The sequence below is a fragment of the Taudactylus pleione genome, unplaced genomic scaffold, assembly GCF_031769625.1.
Source record: "Taudactylus pleione unplaced genomic scaffold, aTauple2 ptg000393l, whole genome shotgun sequence".
Taxonomy (NCBI): Eukaryota; Metazoa; Chordata; class Amphibia; order Anura; family Myobatrachidae; genus Taudactylus; species Taudactylus pleione.
In genome coordinates, this window is record NW_028284794.1 from 6,989,056 (window position 1) to 7,008,765 (window position 19,710).

The window sequence follows — 19,710 nt, forward strand, 5'->3', positions numbered from 1 at the left end:
GTGGTTGTGGCCACCAGTATGTGTACATACATTAAATGTTCATTTTTTAGTACATAAGAAAAATATTCTGAAGAAAACTCCTGTACACAGTCTATCAAGACATACGTCAGTTTGCGTAGGAGGTGACATCAGCAAGATTAAGATTAAAGTGATTGAACAAATTAAGAGTACAGTTAGAGGAGTAAATACATTCAATATACTATGCAAAAGAGAGGCATACTGGATACTTAGGTTGAAAACTCTGGAGCCATATGGTGTCAATGAGACAATTGAATTAAAGAATATATCATCTTTGCCAGTTCCAACATATAGAGTTTTGGTGTAGCCTATATGCCCTATTTCGATCTCCATTGTTACTTTAATAGATATATTCTTTCCTACTTCTGTGTTTACATTTATATATGCTATAGTAAGATATAAATGTGTTATTTATTTGCATTAAAAGTTTGGGCTTGGCATTGATGAGTCAGGAAATTGCATGTGGGAAGAAAACATTTTATCCCTTTTCACCCCCTTAGGAGTCACATTTCAAAATGTTAGTGGGTGCTTAGATCATGGAAGTAATATACTCCCTTAAATACATGTTTCTACAGTACAGTAGGTCTAGGGATTTGGGCTGGGCATTGATAAGTCAGTGAGCTAGGACATTATTTTTATTTTAAATGTGAATGGACCCCCATGATTTGGTTTTGGATCTGGATTCATCTTTGTGTTTTGGTTTTGCAAGACCACCCTCAAGTGTTTGGTTTTAATTTTAGATCTGTATTTTTTTTAAAAAATGAGAAAAACAGCAAAAGTCATGTAATTTAGGCTTGCTTTTGAGACTACAATATTATTAACCTCAATAACATCAATAATTTCCAGTCAATTCCCCTTAATTTTTGATCACCTCACAGTTCACACTATTGTTCATCAATATTGTCCAAAGACTGGCTGGCTAATCTAAGCAACACATGTCAATTTAAAAGACTATAGCACAGCTATGAAACATTGCCCACAGCAGTAGCAGAAAGGATAGCAGTTTAATAAACTATATGACCCCATAGAATCCAAAAATGTTTTCATTAATGTTTTCATTAATCAATAACTAGATCAGAGGCACAAGGGTAGTACAGGAAAATGGAGGTGGAGTTTGCATGTAGTGGAAGGCAGGTAAATTAAGGATTTATTAGTATGTTAATATAATTGTTTGATTGAAATAGAAAATTTATTATGGAGGAGGGTTAGTATGGCCAGCAGAACAACCTCCTAATACTTGTGAAATGTTCTTTAACCACTTAACTGATGAATTCTCTCTCCAAAAACCGCTCCAAAATTGTTGTTTTTTTATGATTGAATTAGGTCAGGAACAGCTTTTTAAAACTTATCCAACACGATTTTCTAAAAAAAAAATTTTTTTAAGCGCTGTATACCATAAAATTGCCAATTTTTATGCTATATAGTACAGTTGGCCATCGATAGAAACATCAATTGTGACCACAGCTACCGATGTTTCCTTAACATCGGTTGGGGTCTGCCATCTATATACGTGTGTATATAAATATATATATATATGCATATATATATATATATATATATACATGTGCATATATATATATATATATATATATATATACATAGATATATATATATACACAGATATATATATATATATATATATATATATATATATCTGTATATATATATATACATATATATATATATATATATAATATATATATATGTATTTTGGCCAGAGCTTTGATTTATTTATGGGGGTGGGGTTATCGTCAATGGGGAGAGGCTGCTGATAGAGGGGGTGGAGTGAGGGAAGGACAGCGCTGATAGCGCTACCTTCCCTGCCCGGCGGCTGCTGCTAGCCGGAGTTGGAGGGAGAGGAGGACAGCACTGTTAGCGCTGCCTTCTCTGCCCTGTCAGCAGCCTCCGGGCTGCGGCTAGCCGGCAAGGAGGGTGAGAAGGACAGCGCTATCAGCACTGCCTTCTCTGCCCTGTCAGCAGCTGCTGGGCTACTGTTAACTGCCAGAGTAGGGAGAGAAAGACAGCGCTGTCAGCATTGCTGCCTTCTTTGCCCAGTCAGCAGCCGCTAGGCTGCTGCTAACTGCCGGAGGAGGGAGAGAAGGACAGTGCTGTCTTCTCTACCCTGTCCTCTCAGCAGGGGGAGGTTTGCCGGCGCTGGGCTGGGCGATCACTGCAGTGATCGGTCCACTGGGAGGGGCAAAGTGTGCAGAGGGACCAGGAGGTCCCTCTGTGATTGGCGGCTGCTAGAAAATTATTTTCCAGCAGCCGCCCATAGAGCTTTTCTGACTGGTCGTATCAGATACGACCATGTCAGGGAAATCCCAGTCTGGTATGGTCGTATCTGATACGACCATGCCAGGCAAGTGGTTAATTCTTGTTTGGAATCCTTGGATAGTAACTTATTATTATTATTATTAATTTTTTTTTTTTTTTTTTTTTTAAATGTGTAGTAGTGTATTAAAACAATAATCAATAAAGATGTTTGTGTATGCAAAAAAAGACCATCCCCAATGCCTCCCAAAAACACAGCCCATTATGAAAAGAAAAGTGAAGAAAAATGGAAGTGCCCTCCCACCCACACATTTGTTGGATATTAAAAAGCAAATGAACTGATTACCAAACCAAGCACTTTAGCGACAGGGACTGACACTTTTTTGGCTGAAATCCTTGGTTTGTTTGGGCCTCAACAAAACAATATTTTGGAAGGGCTACCTCCAGTCATTAATGAGAAGGTTGATGATGAGGGTTTTGGCAGTGGAGATTAAATGTGCTGGTCCAAACTGCTGGAAGCTGATACATGACTGCTTGTTATTATATTTCAAATCATTATAAGTTTGTTAAATAAGTTGCATGAACTTGCAGGGAGGAGGAGCCTAGATGGTGAACATCCCTACTTCTACTAACTTTGGCCTCACAAATGGTATAGATACTGTACTTTCACAAATGCTGTCAGGATTTGGGTAAAAATAACTCCACACCCAAGCAATGTCTTTCCTGGTCTTATGCCCAGGCATAACAATGGTTTTCTTTTTATCACAAACAAGAACTGCTGCCACTGGTGGGTGACTTACACAAACAACATCCTCATTAGCATCAGGTAATACACAAATACCCCCTCTTCCACCTGTTGCACTTCCACACTAGCATCCTCAATTTATAATGTCACCATCTTTACTTGAACTGCTCATCCCTACATTTGCAGAGGGTGCAGAAAAGGCAAAAGGAACTTCTCTTTGAGTACAGTATCAGAAATATCAGATTCACACATAGCTAACATGAACACCCCTAGACTCTACTCAGGGATTTGTAAACACACAATTTGTTCTTTAGCCTTAATGTTCTTCTTTTTGGGGGCACTGATTTGTCTATTTTGAAGGTGGCACCTCTACTAGACTCAGGGCCTGATTAATAAAGCAGTGTACACAATTGCAACTACGTATGCAACTCAGCTGATTGATCATTACTGTGCACTGCATGTGTGCTGCAATCACACTGAGATTATGCATGCAGATAGGAATCCATTGCAGAGTGAGTGACAGGCCATGAGCATTTGAGGGTGGTAATGTGGGGAGTGGTTGCAGAAATGCAGGCGTGTCTATCCATTTGAATGCCGTTGCATGGGCTTGCATAAATTGGGCACAGTGATGGCATATGCAGCTTAAGAATTCACAGGGTGCGACAGGACTTTCAACTTCTGCAACAGGTCAGAGTTGCTGTAATTGTGTATGATGGGCCGATGGGCTCGATGTTACCAATGTATATGCAGTACTGTGAGTTATTATGGATGAAAGAAAGTAGCAATGGGTGTCTCTATACTGTCTGACCTTTGATAGGCATTAGCATATTTTCGCAGATTCATTGTGTGCAATTACGCAGCTGTGATCCATACTGATTCAGGTCCTCAGAATGAAAATGTGTTGCTTAATAATCATTATTATAATATGAGGTTACAGAAGAAGATGCCTGACTGCATTTGGCCTTAGCTTCCAAAATAGGCATTCTTCTAGTACCTGAAACAGCAGTAGCACTAGTAGAACCAACACTGGCAATTTTATGTTTTTTTTAGCAGTAAAGTTTCACTTATTTATTAGAAGTGATATTTCCTTCTTTAACATCTTGAAATAGTGTTTTGATTTCCGGTGTCCTGTCTTAATCCCTTATGCCCATGAGCACCAGCTTTAGTAGATGTTGAAGTACTAGTATCATTATGGCTGGCAGTATCATGTGAGATCTGATGCCGGGAAGATGATGTTTTGCCAAGTCTGATGTGAAAAAGTACTCAGATATGCAAACTTCTGGTGGATTCCGTTTCCAAACCCACTCATCTCTAGTTTTTATATATTATATGGCAATCACTGAGGCTCTCTATATTATATGGCAGTCAATGATGCTCTCTGTATTATATTGAAAATAGGAGAGTATCTGTGGGTATTGTTCTACCACTAGTGCAGCTTTCCTGTGGGAGGAAATCCTGGCATTGGTGCAGTCACTGCTGTGGTCTCATCCTACCAGACACCTGAGAGAGATGTGTAGTTAGTGCCACCACCTCCTGTGTGACATTACATCATTAGTGCAGCCACTGCTGTGGTCTCATCCTATCCAGTGGCGTTACTATGGGGGGTCAGGTGGGGCATGTGCCCTGGGCGCCTTCAGTCCAGTGGTGCCACCAACTGCTGCCCAGGTTAATGATTTTAGTTTGTAGTACAAACCCTGCTGAGGGCCTGATTCATTACCAATCACAACTGCAATTATGTACGCAATCTGCCGACTGTTGCATTCTGTGCATTTGTATGCATTGCAGTGCACAAACTCGAAGGGGATACAGTCAAATTGCCGATGGCCGGGAAGTCATCTGACTAAATCCCAGCATCTAAATACCAACGGGGGACTAAAGACAGGTGTCAAAATCCTGATGCCCATCTATATTATGACACCAGAATCTAGACTGATGGCTTCCTGAATGAAGGTAAACCGGGCAGTGTTAGAGCTTAGCCATGGGGGGAGGGTTAGGTTTAGGGACCCCCAGGGAGATTTAGGATTAGGCACCACCCCAGGAGGTTTAGGGTTAGGGTGCAGGGAGGGTGGGTTAGGATTAGTCTCCTCTGAGGAGAGATTAGGGTTAGGCACCACCTTGGTAGAATTAGGCTTAGGTGCGGGGAGGGGGGGTTGAGTTTATGCACCCCTGGGGGGAGGTTAGGCACCACTGGGGGGAGGTTAGGGATAGGCACCACTACGGGAGGGTTAGGGGGGAGAGGGGAGGGTTAGGGTACTTACCAGCTCCAGTCAGGATCTTCAGCGTTCGAACTTGAAGTGTCGGGATTTAGTGAGATGGCATTTCATACCCAACCCGTGTGATGGCTTCACTGCAATTGGACTGTGATCAGAGTAACTACGCAGACCCATCACAAAGTGATTGACAGGAAGTGAGCATTTGGGGTGGTGATGGGAGGGTTGTCATTGAAACGCAGGCATGCCAGTGCATTTGAATGCTGTTACAGGGGTTTGCATAAATTAGCCATTGTGATGCCATACACAGCTTGGGCTTTCACTGCTTGCAATGAGGTTAGCAATTCCTGTGTAATGTCAGGCCTTATGCAAGTGTGCCTGAGGCTCCAATTGTACTTAATGTTACCGATGGTTTCACAGACTTGCAAAGTATTATGAATGTGTGTAAGGTAAAGTGGATTTCCTTATGTTTGGCTGCAATGGCATAGCAAATGCAATCATTAGCAAATTTTCACAGTGAGACTGCATACATAATCACAGCTTTGATCGAAATAGCTATCCGTATTGAATCAGGCCCTGAGTGCAGTCCACACTACATGGTAAAATAAACACAACGCCAACATTGCTGGGTAGTATACTCACTGACAGATAGACTCTCATTGGCTGCTGCACCCAGCGCCAGAGCCAGGCTGGAACTAACTCTTGATCTCCGCCTTCTGGCTCCCACAGTGGGTGAAAGGAGAGATGTCATGATGTCTCTCCCATTGTGCCAAGTGGGACCAGAGGAGCGGATGGCGGTGGGTGCAGGAGCAGGGATTCAGGTTATTATAATGTGTGTCTGTGTTTTATGTGCAAGGGCACTACTGGGGGCACTGTGTAAGGAGCAGTACTGGGGGCACTATAAAAGGGAAACTGTGCAAGGGGCTTTACTGGGGGCACTATATAAGGGCACTACTGGTGGTATAAGGGGCACTACTGGTTGCCCTGCATAAGGGGCACTACTGGTGGCACTGTATAAGGGGGCACTGCATAATGTGCATTACAAAAGGAGGCATTGCATAAGGGACACTACTACTGGGACACTCCATAAGGTGCACTACTACATGGACATTGCATAAGGGGCACTGCAAGTAAGGTCATTTCATGAGGGGGACTACTACTAGGGGCATTGCATAAGGGGCATTACTACTGGGGGCATTGCAAAAGGGGCACCACTACTGGGGGAAATTAAAGTGCATATGGAATGGAAAGGAATATTCCCAGAGTGATGAGAATTGGTGGTATGTACCTGCCACTTTTTCGACATGCGCGCCTTCGACACGCGCACATATTGGGGCGGGGTGGCTCTGTTTTTCATCTTGCCTTGGGCTTCAAATACCCTAGTTATGCCACTGATGCTTTATTAGGCCAGACACCCCTGCGAGGTTGCAGAGTTAGTGCCACCAGCCCTTGGGTGGAATTACATGATTAGTGCAGCCACTGTTGTGGTCTCAACCTAACAATAGGCTAGATACCTCTGCATGGTAGTGGAGTTATTACATCTATTGTGCAGCCACCTTTGAAGAACATTGGAATAAGTGCAGCCATCTTTGTGTGATAACATCTGCTCATCTTTGTGTAACATATTCTCATTATCTTATAATAGGAGAATGAGGTTCCCTAAAGACTACAGAGTACGGATCCTGGGTTTATGTATTATTCTGTTGACCATTGGATATACAGTGAATTTTTTTCCAAACAATATTCTAAAGCGGTGAGTGAATAACTAAATTGTTCTGTTACATTGAGAAACAAGACAGAGGGCTAGTGCATGAGGCTAGAAACAAAAGGTTCAAAACCACCAAAAACAATTTTGTAGCCAGGTATAATATAACTCTTATTAAATATACAGTACACTGGTTACTAAGGTCATCTTATAGTCATCACCCAAGTCTATTACTGTATGTACTCCAACCCCTAGAAGCAAACTCAGAAACACCTCTAATATAAGTTATAAACTTTTACAGATCTATTTTATTTAAAACTACTATACTTGAAATTACATTTAAATACCTTGGACTTCCTGCCTTCTTTTATATTAGCATAATATATACATTATTAAATAACAAATATTTACTAAAGTGAGAGTTTTTAGAAGTGGAGATGTTGCCCATAACACCAATCAGATTCCAGCTATTATCATCTAGAAGGTGGTAGTTAAATGTTAAGTAGAATATGATTGGTTGCTATGGGCAACATCTCAATTTCTAAAAACTTTTACATTAGTAAATATACCCCTTTAGGTTACATTTACTAAGAATTGTGGCCCTGATTCACAGCCGGAAGCTCTGACAGAGCGCTCGCTCTGAATCAGGGCCGGCCTTCTGAATTTAATAGCGGCCTCCTGGCCTTTCGCATAGCTGTGGGTAACCACCCACAGCTATAGCGAGCGGCCAAAATGATGGTCGAGATGGTCAAGACCATCGCGACCATAGGGCATGCGATGAGACCCTTGCGGTAGGGTCTCGTTGCCGCAAGCCCTGGAGTGCTTTTGGCTCTATCAGAGCCAAAAGCACTCCCACTGACATCACTTGTGAAGTAAGTGGGGCCGGCCCCAGACGGTAGGCGTTCCCATGGGATTGCTTCCGTCTGGGCAGAAACGCCCCCAGCACGCCCACCAAAGGGGGCATGCTGTCACACCCCATCAACAGCACGCCCCCTTTGGTGCGAGACCCATAACGACAGCTTGGCTGTCGTTACTCGGGTCTCGCGCATGCGCACGACGGAGCCGCCTCCGTCGTGTGCATGTGCACTTGGCCAACATCGACCTGCTTGCGAGCGCTCAGCGCTCGCGAGTGGGTCTGAATTAGGCCCTGTGTCTGGTTGTGTTTAAAGTAAACACGCTGGGCATTGCAATGACTCACATGAGTTTTTTATGCCCCAGATCATGGATTTACTAAGAATCGTGTTTCCCTGGCTATTTTGATTCAATGGTATCGTGCCATATAGTGGGCCTGATTCAGATCCACTCACGAGCACACAGCACTCGCAAGCGGGTCAATGTTTTGCACCTGCGCATGCGCCACCTCCGGTGGACGCATGTGCGAGCCCCAGCAAGCGTCTGAAGTTCATCCGCTCCGGGGCTCACTACAAGATGGGGCGGTTGTCGATGGTGAATGACACCTCACCCCGTTTTGTAGGCGGGGAGGGGGGGTGGCAGCACAAATGCAGGCATTCCCTTAGGAATGCCTAGAGTTTGTGGGCGGCCCTACTGACATCACTGGTGATGTCAGTAGTGGACTTCCTGCTCTATTAGAGCAGGAAGTCCACTCGGGCTTGTGGGATCCAAGACTCTACCACAGGGTCTCGTCGTGCGATAATCGTGACCATAGCCAGGCCACTCGCACAAGCTGTGGGTGGTCACCCACAGCTATGCGAGCGGCCTTGAGGTGGAAAATAGAAAAAAAAAACGCCCTGATTCAGAGCGAGCACTCGCAAACAGTGAGCGCCTCTGAATCAGGCCTAGTGTGCGAGTTCAGTCGTACTGGCCCCTTCTCAATAGACCTTGCTGGGCACTGCACAGATCATTGTCTGTTTATCTGTGTGGGCAGAATTATAACACAACATCAAAAGAAAATAACAAAAGGTTTTCAGGGTACCTGCCCCTGACTTATGGCAGGGTTATATTACTAAAATGCAGATTTTTAGAAGTGGAGATGTTGCCCATAGCAACCAATCAGATTCTACATAACATTGATCTAGCACCATATAGAAGATAATAGCTAAAATCTGACTGGTTGCTATGGGCAACATCTCCACTTCTATAAACCCGAGGTTTAGTAAATATACCCAATAGAGTCACAAACACCAAATCATCTATACACAGTTATCCTTTGAGCAATAGTGGAAGTAACATTTCACTGAGTTATGGCAGAATTTAAATAGTACATTAAGCACAAACATAACTCACAATACAGTATGTCCCCATATCTTTATTTCTCTACAGCTCTTAACAAACTAAAGCTGCATACACCCGGTACAATCTGCACAACCAATGATATCGCTGCCTTGAACTTTTCTGTAGTACAGGACAAACTATGTTGGGTGTACACACTGTACAGATATCTATGATACATATGTTTCAGTGAAGTCAACCTGCCACATTTCTGAAAATGCTAAATTAAATTAAATCAACCAAGTTGGTCAGCATGTATGGACGACCATAGATAGCGTTATCGTCCATGGGGGAACTCGCATCGTCGGTCATTCGTTGGTCGTTCACTGCATAAAAATTAATGATATGAATGATTTATCATTGAACGATATCGTTATTGTTCATAGATCTCGTACCGTGTATAGTCTAAATTGCATTCTTTTTGGTGGTGCACTTTGTAAGTCTGAACCCGGGGTCATGTATGCAAAAAGATTCCTCTGCTGTGTGGTCACAAAAATAACCCTCTGAGAAATCTTTAGTTAATAGGAATGGTCTTATTCCTAGATGAATTAACAGTAAAGTGTTGCAGTTAGTAAAGCTTAGTTAGGTAAAAAAGTTTGGAATCTCATGCTAATGGCTGAAACTCACAAGTGCAGATGCTATTTGCTAGTAATGCTTTAAGTTTAACTTGTCACTAACAAGCCTGTTCCTAGGGAAATTGGTATGAAGTAGGAGTGTGCACCGGCCACTTTTCGTGTTTTGTGTTTTGGTTTTGGATCTGGATCTTTCTTCATGTTTTGAATCTGGACTGGTTTTGCCAAAACCACCCTTCCGTGTTTTGGGTTCTGGGTTTTGTGTTTTGGATCTGTATTTTTTTTTTAAAAAGCATAAAAACAGCTAAAATCACAGAATGTGTTGGTTTTTCTGCTCCTATGCTATTATTAACCTCAATAACCTTAATTTCCACTAATTTCCAGTCTATTCTGAACGCCTCACACCTCACAATAGTGTTTTTAAGTCCAAAAGGTTGCACCGAGGTAGCTGGATGACTATGCTAAGCGACACGAGTGGGCGGCACAAACACGTGACCCATCTAGGAGTGATACTGCAGTGGCAGACAGGATGGCAGTTTGAAAAACTAGGCCCCAAACTGTACATAATGCAAAGAAAAAAAGAGGTGCAAGGTGGAATTGTCCTTGGGCCCTCCCACCCACCCTTATGTTGTATAAACAGGACATGCACACTTTAACAAAGCAATCATTTCAGCGCCAGGGTCTGCCACACAACTGTGGCTGAAATGATTGGTTCGTTTGGGCCCCCACAAAACAAGCTGGCAATTAATCTGTCCCTGCACAAACTGGCTCTACGGAGGCAAGATGTCGTCCTCATCCTCCTCATCCACCGATTCCTCACCCTCTTCAGTGTTTTGTACATCCTCATCCTCACAGAGTATTAACTTGTCCCCACTGGAATCCACCACCACAGGTCCCTCTGTACGTTCTGGAGGCTGGTCTCCCTGGAAGAGTTGATATATCATTTTTATGAACATAATCTTCTTTATTTTGTGGAAGCAACCTCCTATGCCTTTCACTGACAAGGTTCCCGGCTGCACTAAACACTCTTTCGGATTACACACTGGAGGGGGGGCAACTCAGGTAAAATAGAGCTAGTTTGTAGAGGGGCCTCCAAATTGCCTCTTTTTCCTGCCAGTACAGGTATGGACTGTCTGACATGCCTACTTGGATGCTGTCACCGATGTAATCCTCCACCATTCTGTCAATGGTGACAGTATCATATGTAGTGACAGTAGAGATGTCATAAATTGTTGCCAGGTCCTTCAGTCCAGACCAGATGTCCAAACTTGGTCCTGCCTGCCCTGCATCACTGCCAGTGGGTTGCTTAGGATACCTAAGTTTTTTCCTGGCAGCCCCAGTTGCAGGAGAAAATGAAGAAGGAGCAGTTGACGTGTCACGTTCCGCTTCAGCTGACAGTGTGTTCACCAGCAGGTCTTTGCACCTCTGCAGGCTTGTGTCAGCTGGAAAGAGAGACAACACATAGGCTTTAAACCTAGGATCGAGCACGGTGGCCAAAATGTAGTGGTCTGATTTCAACAGATTGACCACCCAGGAATCCTGGCAAATCGAATGAAGGGCTACATCCACAAGTCCCACATGCCGAGCGGAATCGCTCCGTCTTAGCTCCTCCTTCACTTTCTCCAGCTGCTTCTGCAAAAGCCTGATGAGGGGAATGACCTGACTCAAGCTGGCAGTGTCTGAACTGACTTCACGTGTGGCAAGTTCGAAGGGCTGGAGAACCTTGCACAACACGGAAATCATTCTCCACTGTGATTGAGTCAGGTGCATACCCCCTCCTTTGCCTATGTCATAGGTGGATGTATAGGCTTGAATGGCCTTTTGCTGCTCCTCCATCCTCTGAAGCATATAGAGGGTTGAGTTCCACCGCGTCACAACCTCTTGCTTCAGGTGATGGCGGGGCTTGTTCAAGAGTGTTTGCTGGCACTCCAGTCTTCGGCATGCAGTTGCTGAATGGCGAAAGTGGCCAGAAATTTTTTGGGCCACCCAAAGCATCTCCTGCACGCCCCTGTCGCTTTTCAGAAAATTCTGCACCACCAAGTTTATTGTGTGAGCACAACATGGGACGTGCTGGAATTTGCCCAGATGTAATGCCCGCACAATATTGGTGGCGTTGTCAGATATCACAAATCCCCAGGAGAGTCTAAGTGGGGTAAGCCACTGGGCGATGATTTCCCTCAGTTTCTCTAAGAGGCTGTCGGCGGTGTGCCTCTTACTGAAACCGGTGATACACAGCGTAGCCTGCCTTGGAACAAGCTGGCGTTTCTGAGATGCTGCTACTGGTGACGCTGCTGCTGTTGCTGCGTAAGGTGATAAATCTACCCAGTGGGCTGTCACAGTCATATAGTCCTTAGTCTGCCCTGTTCCACTTGTCCACATGTCCGTGGTTAAGTGGACATTGGGTACAACGGCATTTTTCAGGCCACTGAGGACACTTTTTCTGACGTTTCTGTACAGTCTCGGTATCGCCTGCCTAGTGAAGTGGAATCTAGACGGGATTTGGAACCGGGGACACACTACGTCCATCAATTGTCTAAATCCCACTGCACTAATGGCGGATACCGGACGCACGTCTAACACCAACATAGCAGTCAAGGCCTCAGTTATACATTTTGCTTCAGGATGACTGCTGTCATACTTCATCCTCCTCGCTAAGGACTGTTGGAGGGTCAATTGTTTAGTAAAAGTAGTGGTGTTCCTACTTCCTCTCTGGGATGATGAACGACTCCCAGCAGCAGCGGCAGCAGGAGGCATAGCAATGCAGGATCCTCCGGAGGAATCCCGGATAGGAGAGTCAGTCATGCCAGTGACTTGGCCTGCAGGACTACTTCCGATCCTGACTAAGGTGGAAATTGATGAGGAGGGAGTTGATGGTGTGGTATGCAGGTGCTTGGAAACAACAGGACAACGGGATTTGGGTGTCCCTGGACTGCTTACGGTCTTAGCCAAAGTTTCTGAACTTGACTGTAACTTTTTATGAATGCGCTGCAGGTGCTGTATAAGGGAGGATGTTCCTAGGTTGTTAATGTCCCTACCCCTACTTATTCCACCTTTACATATGGTACATATGGCAAGACAGTTGTTGTCCGGATTTAGATAGAAATATTGCCAGACCAAAGAGGTGGAATGTTTGGTCTTCTGCCCAGGCATGACCGTGATGGGCTTTTCATCCCACGGACAACAACTGTCTCCCCTGGAGCCTGATTTAAACAAACCACATCACCATCAGAATCCTCCTCGCCAACTTCCTCCTCAGCGCCAGCTACACCAGTATCCTCATCCTGTTGTACTTCAACAGTGACATCTTCAATTTGCATATCAGCAAGTGGACTGTGGGTGCTCCATTCAGCACTTGCAGGGGGCGTGCAAATGGTGGATAGAGCCACCTCTTCCCATCCAGTGCTGGGAAGGTCAGGCATCGCAACCACCACCACACTTGGACTCTCCTTGGGGATTTGTGATATCTTCTTAGAATGCACAGTTCTTCGCTGTGCTTTTGCCAGCTTAACTCGTTTGATTTTTTTACTGGGAGTAGGGCTTCCATCGTCATGTGAAGCTGAACCACTAGTCGTGAACATAGGGAAAGACCTTAGCCATTCCTTGCCACTCCGTGTCGTAAATGGCATATTGGCAAATTTACGTTTCTCTTCAGATGATTTAAATGTTTTTTTCAAGGTCATTTTCCTGAACTTTGTCATTTGGGATTGTATGTGCCCTCTACTATGACATTGGGCATCGGCCTTGGCAGACGACGTTGATGGCATGTTATCGTCTATGTCATGACTAGTGGCAGCAGCTTCAGCACTAGGAGGAAGTGGTTCTTGATCTTTCCCTATTTTATTTTTATCGGACAAAGTTTGGTCCTCCATTTATGTTATATTGATATATACGTGTGGCTAAGGCGCACACAATCACAGAAAATTATTTTTTATTTTTGTTGGAGACTAGTGAACTTTGTGGGTTACACCACCCTTTAAGAAATGAGCCAGCCGGCCCTTTACTTATGGGACACAGGCGCACGCTTGGCGCTGCTCCTTTGTTGATGCACGTGCAGCCACAGTGCACACAATTCACAAACACAGAAATTTTTTTTAAATTTTGTTTGGACTGCCCTTTGGGGGTTACAGCACCCTTTAGCAGTCAATCCAGCCGGCCCTTTATTTATGGGACACAGGCACATGCTTGACACTACTTTGTTGATGCATGTGCAGATACTGCGCACACAATTCACAAACACAGAAAATATTTTTTTATTTTGTTTGGAGTGTACTTTGGGGGTTACAGCACCCTTTAATGGACAAGCCAGCCGGCCCTTTACTTATGACATAGGCGCACACTTGGCACTACTTTGTTGATGCACGTGCAGCTACTGCGCACATAATTCACAAACAGAAAATATTTTTTTATTTTGTTTGGAGTGTACTTTGGGGGTTACAGCACCCTTTAACGGACAAGCCAGCCGGCCCTTTACTTATGACACAGGCGCACGCTTGGCACTACTTTGTTGATGCACGTATGGCTACTGCGCACACAATTCACAAACAAAAAAATATTTTTTTTTATTTTGTTTGGAGTGCCCTTTGGAGGTTACAGCACCCTTTAGTGGTCAATCCAGCCCGCCCTTTATTTATGGGACACAGGCGCACGCTTGGCACTACTTTGTTGATGCAAGTGCGGCTACTGCGCACACAATTCACAAACACAAAAAAATATATATTTTTATTTTGTTTGGAGTGCCCTTTGGGGGTTACAGCACCCTTTAACGGACAAGCCAGCCGGCCTTTTACTTAAGGGACACAGGTGCACGCTTGGCGCTGCTCCTTCGTTGATGCACGTGCAGCCACAGTGCACACAATTCACAAACACAGAAAAATAAATTTTTTTATTTTGTTTGGAGTGCCCTTTGGGGGTTACAGCACCCTTTAATGGACAAGCCAGCCGGCCTTTTACTTATGGGACACAGGCGCATGCTTGGTACTGCTCCTTCGTTGATGCACGTGCAGCCACAGTGCACACAATTCACAAACACAGAAAAATATATTTTGTTTTTATCACTTGGGGGGAGCACCCCTGACAGACAGAGCACCCCCTGGACAACACTACAGCACCCCTTTAGGACTGGGACACTGCACAGGACTTTGGAGTGGACACAGCCCCTATGGACAACTGACTGCACAACACAGTCCAGCCAGCCCCTCGGACATTGAAGTAATGGACACAGCCCCTATGGACAACAGCAGCACAGCGCAGCACAGCACAGAACAACACTACACTGCACTACACTAAACTACACTACAACACTACACTACACTACACAGCCCAGCCAGCTCTAACTCCCACCCTCCCTCTTCACTGTCCAGAGCCGAGTGAGAAAATGGCGCCGACGCGGGTACCTTATATAGGATCCAAAATCCGCGAGACCCGGAAGGTGGGATGATGATGTTTTGCCTCAATTTCAGATCCGAGTCTGGCGGGAAAAGTCGAGCCTGACTCGGATCGGCCTCGGATCGGGGGGGGGCTCGGGGGGGTTCAGATTTCAGAAATCCAAACCCGCTCACCCCTAGTATGAAGCTGTTGAAAAGATACTGGGCCTGATTCATAGGTGGACATTACGTGACTGGGTCTTTATGCTAATTACGCAACTGATTTGCTTCCTACTAAGATTCCTAATGGTTGCTGCACTAATCTGCACCATCATACATTGCACCTGCCCTACGGAGGAGCAGAATGTTTGTCTGAACATGGTTGTTGGTGCCAGTGCAACTGCAGAAAATGCTGATGCTGATGCTATCTGCAAAATGCCCGCCTTTGGCTAGCCACCCCCTTGTTACCATCTAGGAATGCCCACTGATGGTGCCTCTCTCTGAGTGTGAATTTGTTCTGTGATTCCTAGTGATAACCATAGGGATGCATGTGCAGTGTGGCTCACATGCTTTGCGAAGACTGAATACAATGCCCACCTCTGACTCAGGCCCACAGTGTCTCACAGGGCACTTGCAATCACATTTTACTTTAAATAAATGAGACTAAACAGCTGCTATCCTGGGATCCTGTTAGAGTCTTTTTATACAGACCTGCTCTGCACTCACTCACTGGAAGCTGTTCTCTGTACTCACCCAATCAGCAGCCCTACTAAGGAGCTCAGCAATATATACCCTTTTGATGAACCACACCTCAGCTGTGAAGCCTCTATTCTGTTCCTTTCCCTTGCTCTGGCACCACATGAGGGTTGTACTGGCACTTGCTATGGAGACCTTTTCTCCATCACCTCCCCCCTGGCCTTGGGCACCACCTGAGGGTAGTCCCTTAATCTGGCACTTTTCATGGAGAACTCTGTTCTGTTGCCTCCCCTGAATCTGGCATCAATTGCAGGTTGTCTCTTTGATCCAATTGGGCCAATCAGAAATAGGGAGGGTCTAATAGGCCACCAGTGATAGGGCTAAGTTCTGCCCCATCACACAAAAACAACCATCGGGTCCTACTCTGCCATTGATGAAGGAGAACCATTGGCTTGCTGCTATCAGTGGCAAAACCTTTGAAATTTGTAATCTAACCATCCATGATTGTTAAATATTGTTGGTTGATGGCCATCACTAGTCTTAACTGGGACGCAGGCATGTCTTTGTCACCCAGAGCTGCAATAGACCTCACTGTATCACATCCAGTATGACCATTCCCTCTTCTTATTATCTGCACCCCTATCCTCAAGACTCTCCCACTCCATCCTCAAGCTCTTTCTCCCAGCATCAGTGCTAGCATGTGCATCTTCTACAGTAGAAAGTCCTAGAAGGCTGTGGACATTCATTTAGCTTTGGCACAATAGCTCCATGAAGTCTACCAGAGCTTGTATATAGTGCTTTACTTCAAAACAGAGTTTATTTTGCTTTCAACCAAGATCATTGACAATAAATAAACATGTTGCAGTAAGCACCAGTGTTACAATGTATCCAAGTTGCAACCTTAAATAGAATCAAAATGTAAATCATGTTGCAGTAAGTACCACAGTGTCTCCATAAAATGCAGCTTCTCAAAGCAATCACAGTGAATAACTAATATTGTCATAAATATCACATCAACAAATATATGAGTCACATTTCAACTCCCGCTTACCGACGTTTCAGGTTGGCTATCCTCCCTTTTAGAAAGGCCGGAAGGGAGAGTAAAATACAGTACTAGTGATTATAAAAAAATGCCATATGTTGTCTCCCTACGTGTGCTAGATTACCGGAACTCCATGCTGTCCCTTATCTAGAAGTAGAGGCCTCGGTTATATATGGTCATTATAGTATGTGTGTGTTGCTAGGCACCCAGACGGAGCTAGTACTACACAGCAGTGCTAATCATACGAGGGGTGCGCAAGAAGTTTCCATATATACAGTACATAAAGTATTATATTTACAGACAAAGTGAGGGAAACAGTCGGGAAGCCGATGGACGGAATCCCGACCATCGGCTTCCCGACTTTCTAATCCCAGCAAGGGGTTAAATGACAGGCGCCAAAATCCCGAAGCCTGTCTTTTTACCTATGCCAAAGGCCCGACACCCTACTTACTGATCAAAGGTAAGCCAGGTGCGGACAGCCACACAGGGGTTAGGTTTAGGGTTCCCGTGGGGGACTTAGGGGTAGGCACCCCCCTGGGAGTTTAGGGCTAGGGGAAGGGAGGGTTAGGGTTAGGCACTTAGAAGGGGGTTTAGGGTTACGCACTTGGGGGGAGGTTAGGATTAGGCACCCCTAAGGGAGGGTTAGGGGGTAGAATAGGGTAGGAAACACTTACCTTGGGATGATCTGGATTTTAACAGCTGCCGGGATATGGACCACTGGCCATGTGGCTGGCGGTCAATCATACTGAATCCCAAAGTGAACATTACATATTTTCATAGTATTCACCATAAAAGTCTATGCAATGTTTCATGCACTCAAACCACTTGGTGAAGCAACTGAACATGTTCAAAGCAGGTACAGTATGTATTTTACATGCTGGATGAAGGTCTCCAGTGCAGCTATCGGTGACTCAAAAATAATCCCACACATCTTGTGCTTGATTTGTGAGAACATGGAGATGTCACAGGGGGCCAGTTCTGGACTGGACTGTACTGAGGTTGACCAAGCTCCTGGATGCATTTCACTACTTTGCTGGACTTGATAAGGGCACCACGAGAGCAAATTCTTAGATGGCTCCTGGCAATGGCTTCCAACACTTGGGGTAGGCATTGGTTGGTGTACCAGTCCCTAGCGTTGCTGCACGAGTGGTATGGAAGCTACATTACCAGTTTTGGCCAATATCTACTTGGCCATGCTGCACTCATGTCAGAACTTTTTGGGTCGCACACCTCCAACTGGGGTCTACTTGGCTGACTTGTTTTTTCTCAGGTTCAAAACTGTAGATCCAGGATTCATTACAACTGATGATCTCCCAGACAGAGTTTGAGCATCTGCCATAAAACCTGGCCAGCATGTTGTGGCTCCAAGTCACCTGAGCAACCTTTTGTTCTCAAGTCAGCTGATGGAGCAATCAGCGTGCAGAAACATTGCTCACGCCATGCTTTGTGTAGAGTATTGAGCAGATTGGTCCATATGAGATGCCTATCTCCTCTAATTGGGACATAGTTACTCTGGCACCCACCTCAACTATGGCCCACACAGAAGCAATATTGTCTTTGGTGATGCTGGACAATAAATTGACCACAGTGCTCTTCATCTTCCAGGGATGGACTCCAGCACATAAATTCTGCAAACCACTCAAACACAGTGGTTTGGTTTGGATGGTGCTGCCTCCCCAAAAGCAGTTTGCAATCAGACGTAAACTCTCCTGCTATTGCAGACCACTCTTGTTGTCGTAGAAGATCATGGCTCTCCAATAGTCTCTGTTGAGTTCCATAATGAGTTTCTTGAAGGAAGTGAACAAGCTGACTTCTTCAGTGTGAAAATCTGCTTATATACAGTTCTGTGCCCTGAAATTTCACAAGAACTTTAGTCAGAGATTAAAGTCAGCAACCAGTCAGATTGTGTCCACTCTACCTATGCACTGCACATCCATAAATGTATTTCACATCCCTTGTATAGATAGATGTAAACACACAGAAGTTCCACTGTAATAAAATCATCCTGCAGCACATAAAAGAAAAACTAGAGGTGTGAAAACCATCTAATTACAGAAAACAGTGTACTCTACCTGGTATTTAGCAGAGCTATAACAATAAGAATATTTAAAGCGAGAAAAAAAATCCCATCTGTTGCAAAGGATGTATACTAACAAAGGATTGTCAAATAGTGCAAAGTTCAATAAATACATAGGGCCCAATTTAAGAACATATCTAATTACCAGCTGCATATTTTGTTTAGTGTAACAGTAATACTTTTATCAATGTCATTCCTGACATTTTCCAGGTGAACTGATTAGCGGATATCTAGTTTGTGGTATTATACCCCTGGGGCAGGTTTACCGTACCTCTGAAAGGTGTCTAGTCTGTGAGTCATCCAATCATGAAGAATGGTGACAAGATCACAATGCTATGGGAAGGCTTCTCTGCTATAGGATCTAGATATCTTGTTAAAATAGATACATATTGTTATCTATTTTAAAAATATGTCTAGTCCCTGAAGCAGAGAAACCTTCCCATAGCATTGTGATCTTCACACCATGGTTCATGGTTGGACGCCACACAGAATTACTCAGTTTCATGACACCATAGATTTGAGGGTCTTCCACATTCTGGCAAAATGTAGGTGAGAAATATGGATAGCTTGGGGTGCTTATGGCACAAGTAGTCTAATTGTATCTGGCTACAGAAAATGATACAATTGGTGGAATAAGTGGGATGGAACAGCAGAAAGAATAACCATAAAAAAGAGATGAGATAAATTTAAAAAATAATGTTGCTTCCCTTAAACATTTAAGGCAGAGGGTCCAAAATTCTACCATTAGAGTCCATGTTTTAAATAAATCCATGCTTGAGCAC

General features: G+C 44.4%; 1 protein-coding gene across 1 annotated transcript in view; it reads left to right on the forward strand.

The window, feature by feature from the left end:
- The window catches only part of LOC148507436 (galactose-3-O-sulfotransferase 2-like), a 58,937-nt gene that overhangs the window by 28,697 nt on the left and 10,530 nt on the right, over positions 1 to 19,710 (forward strand). Inside the window, exon 2 of the mRNA XM_088446098.1 lies at positions 1,092 to 1,152. Within this exon, the coding sequence (XP_088302224.1) occupies positions 1,092 to 1,152 (61 nt within the window). The remainder of the gene's footprint in view (positions 1 to 1,091; positions 1,153 to 19,710) is intronic.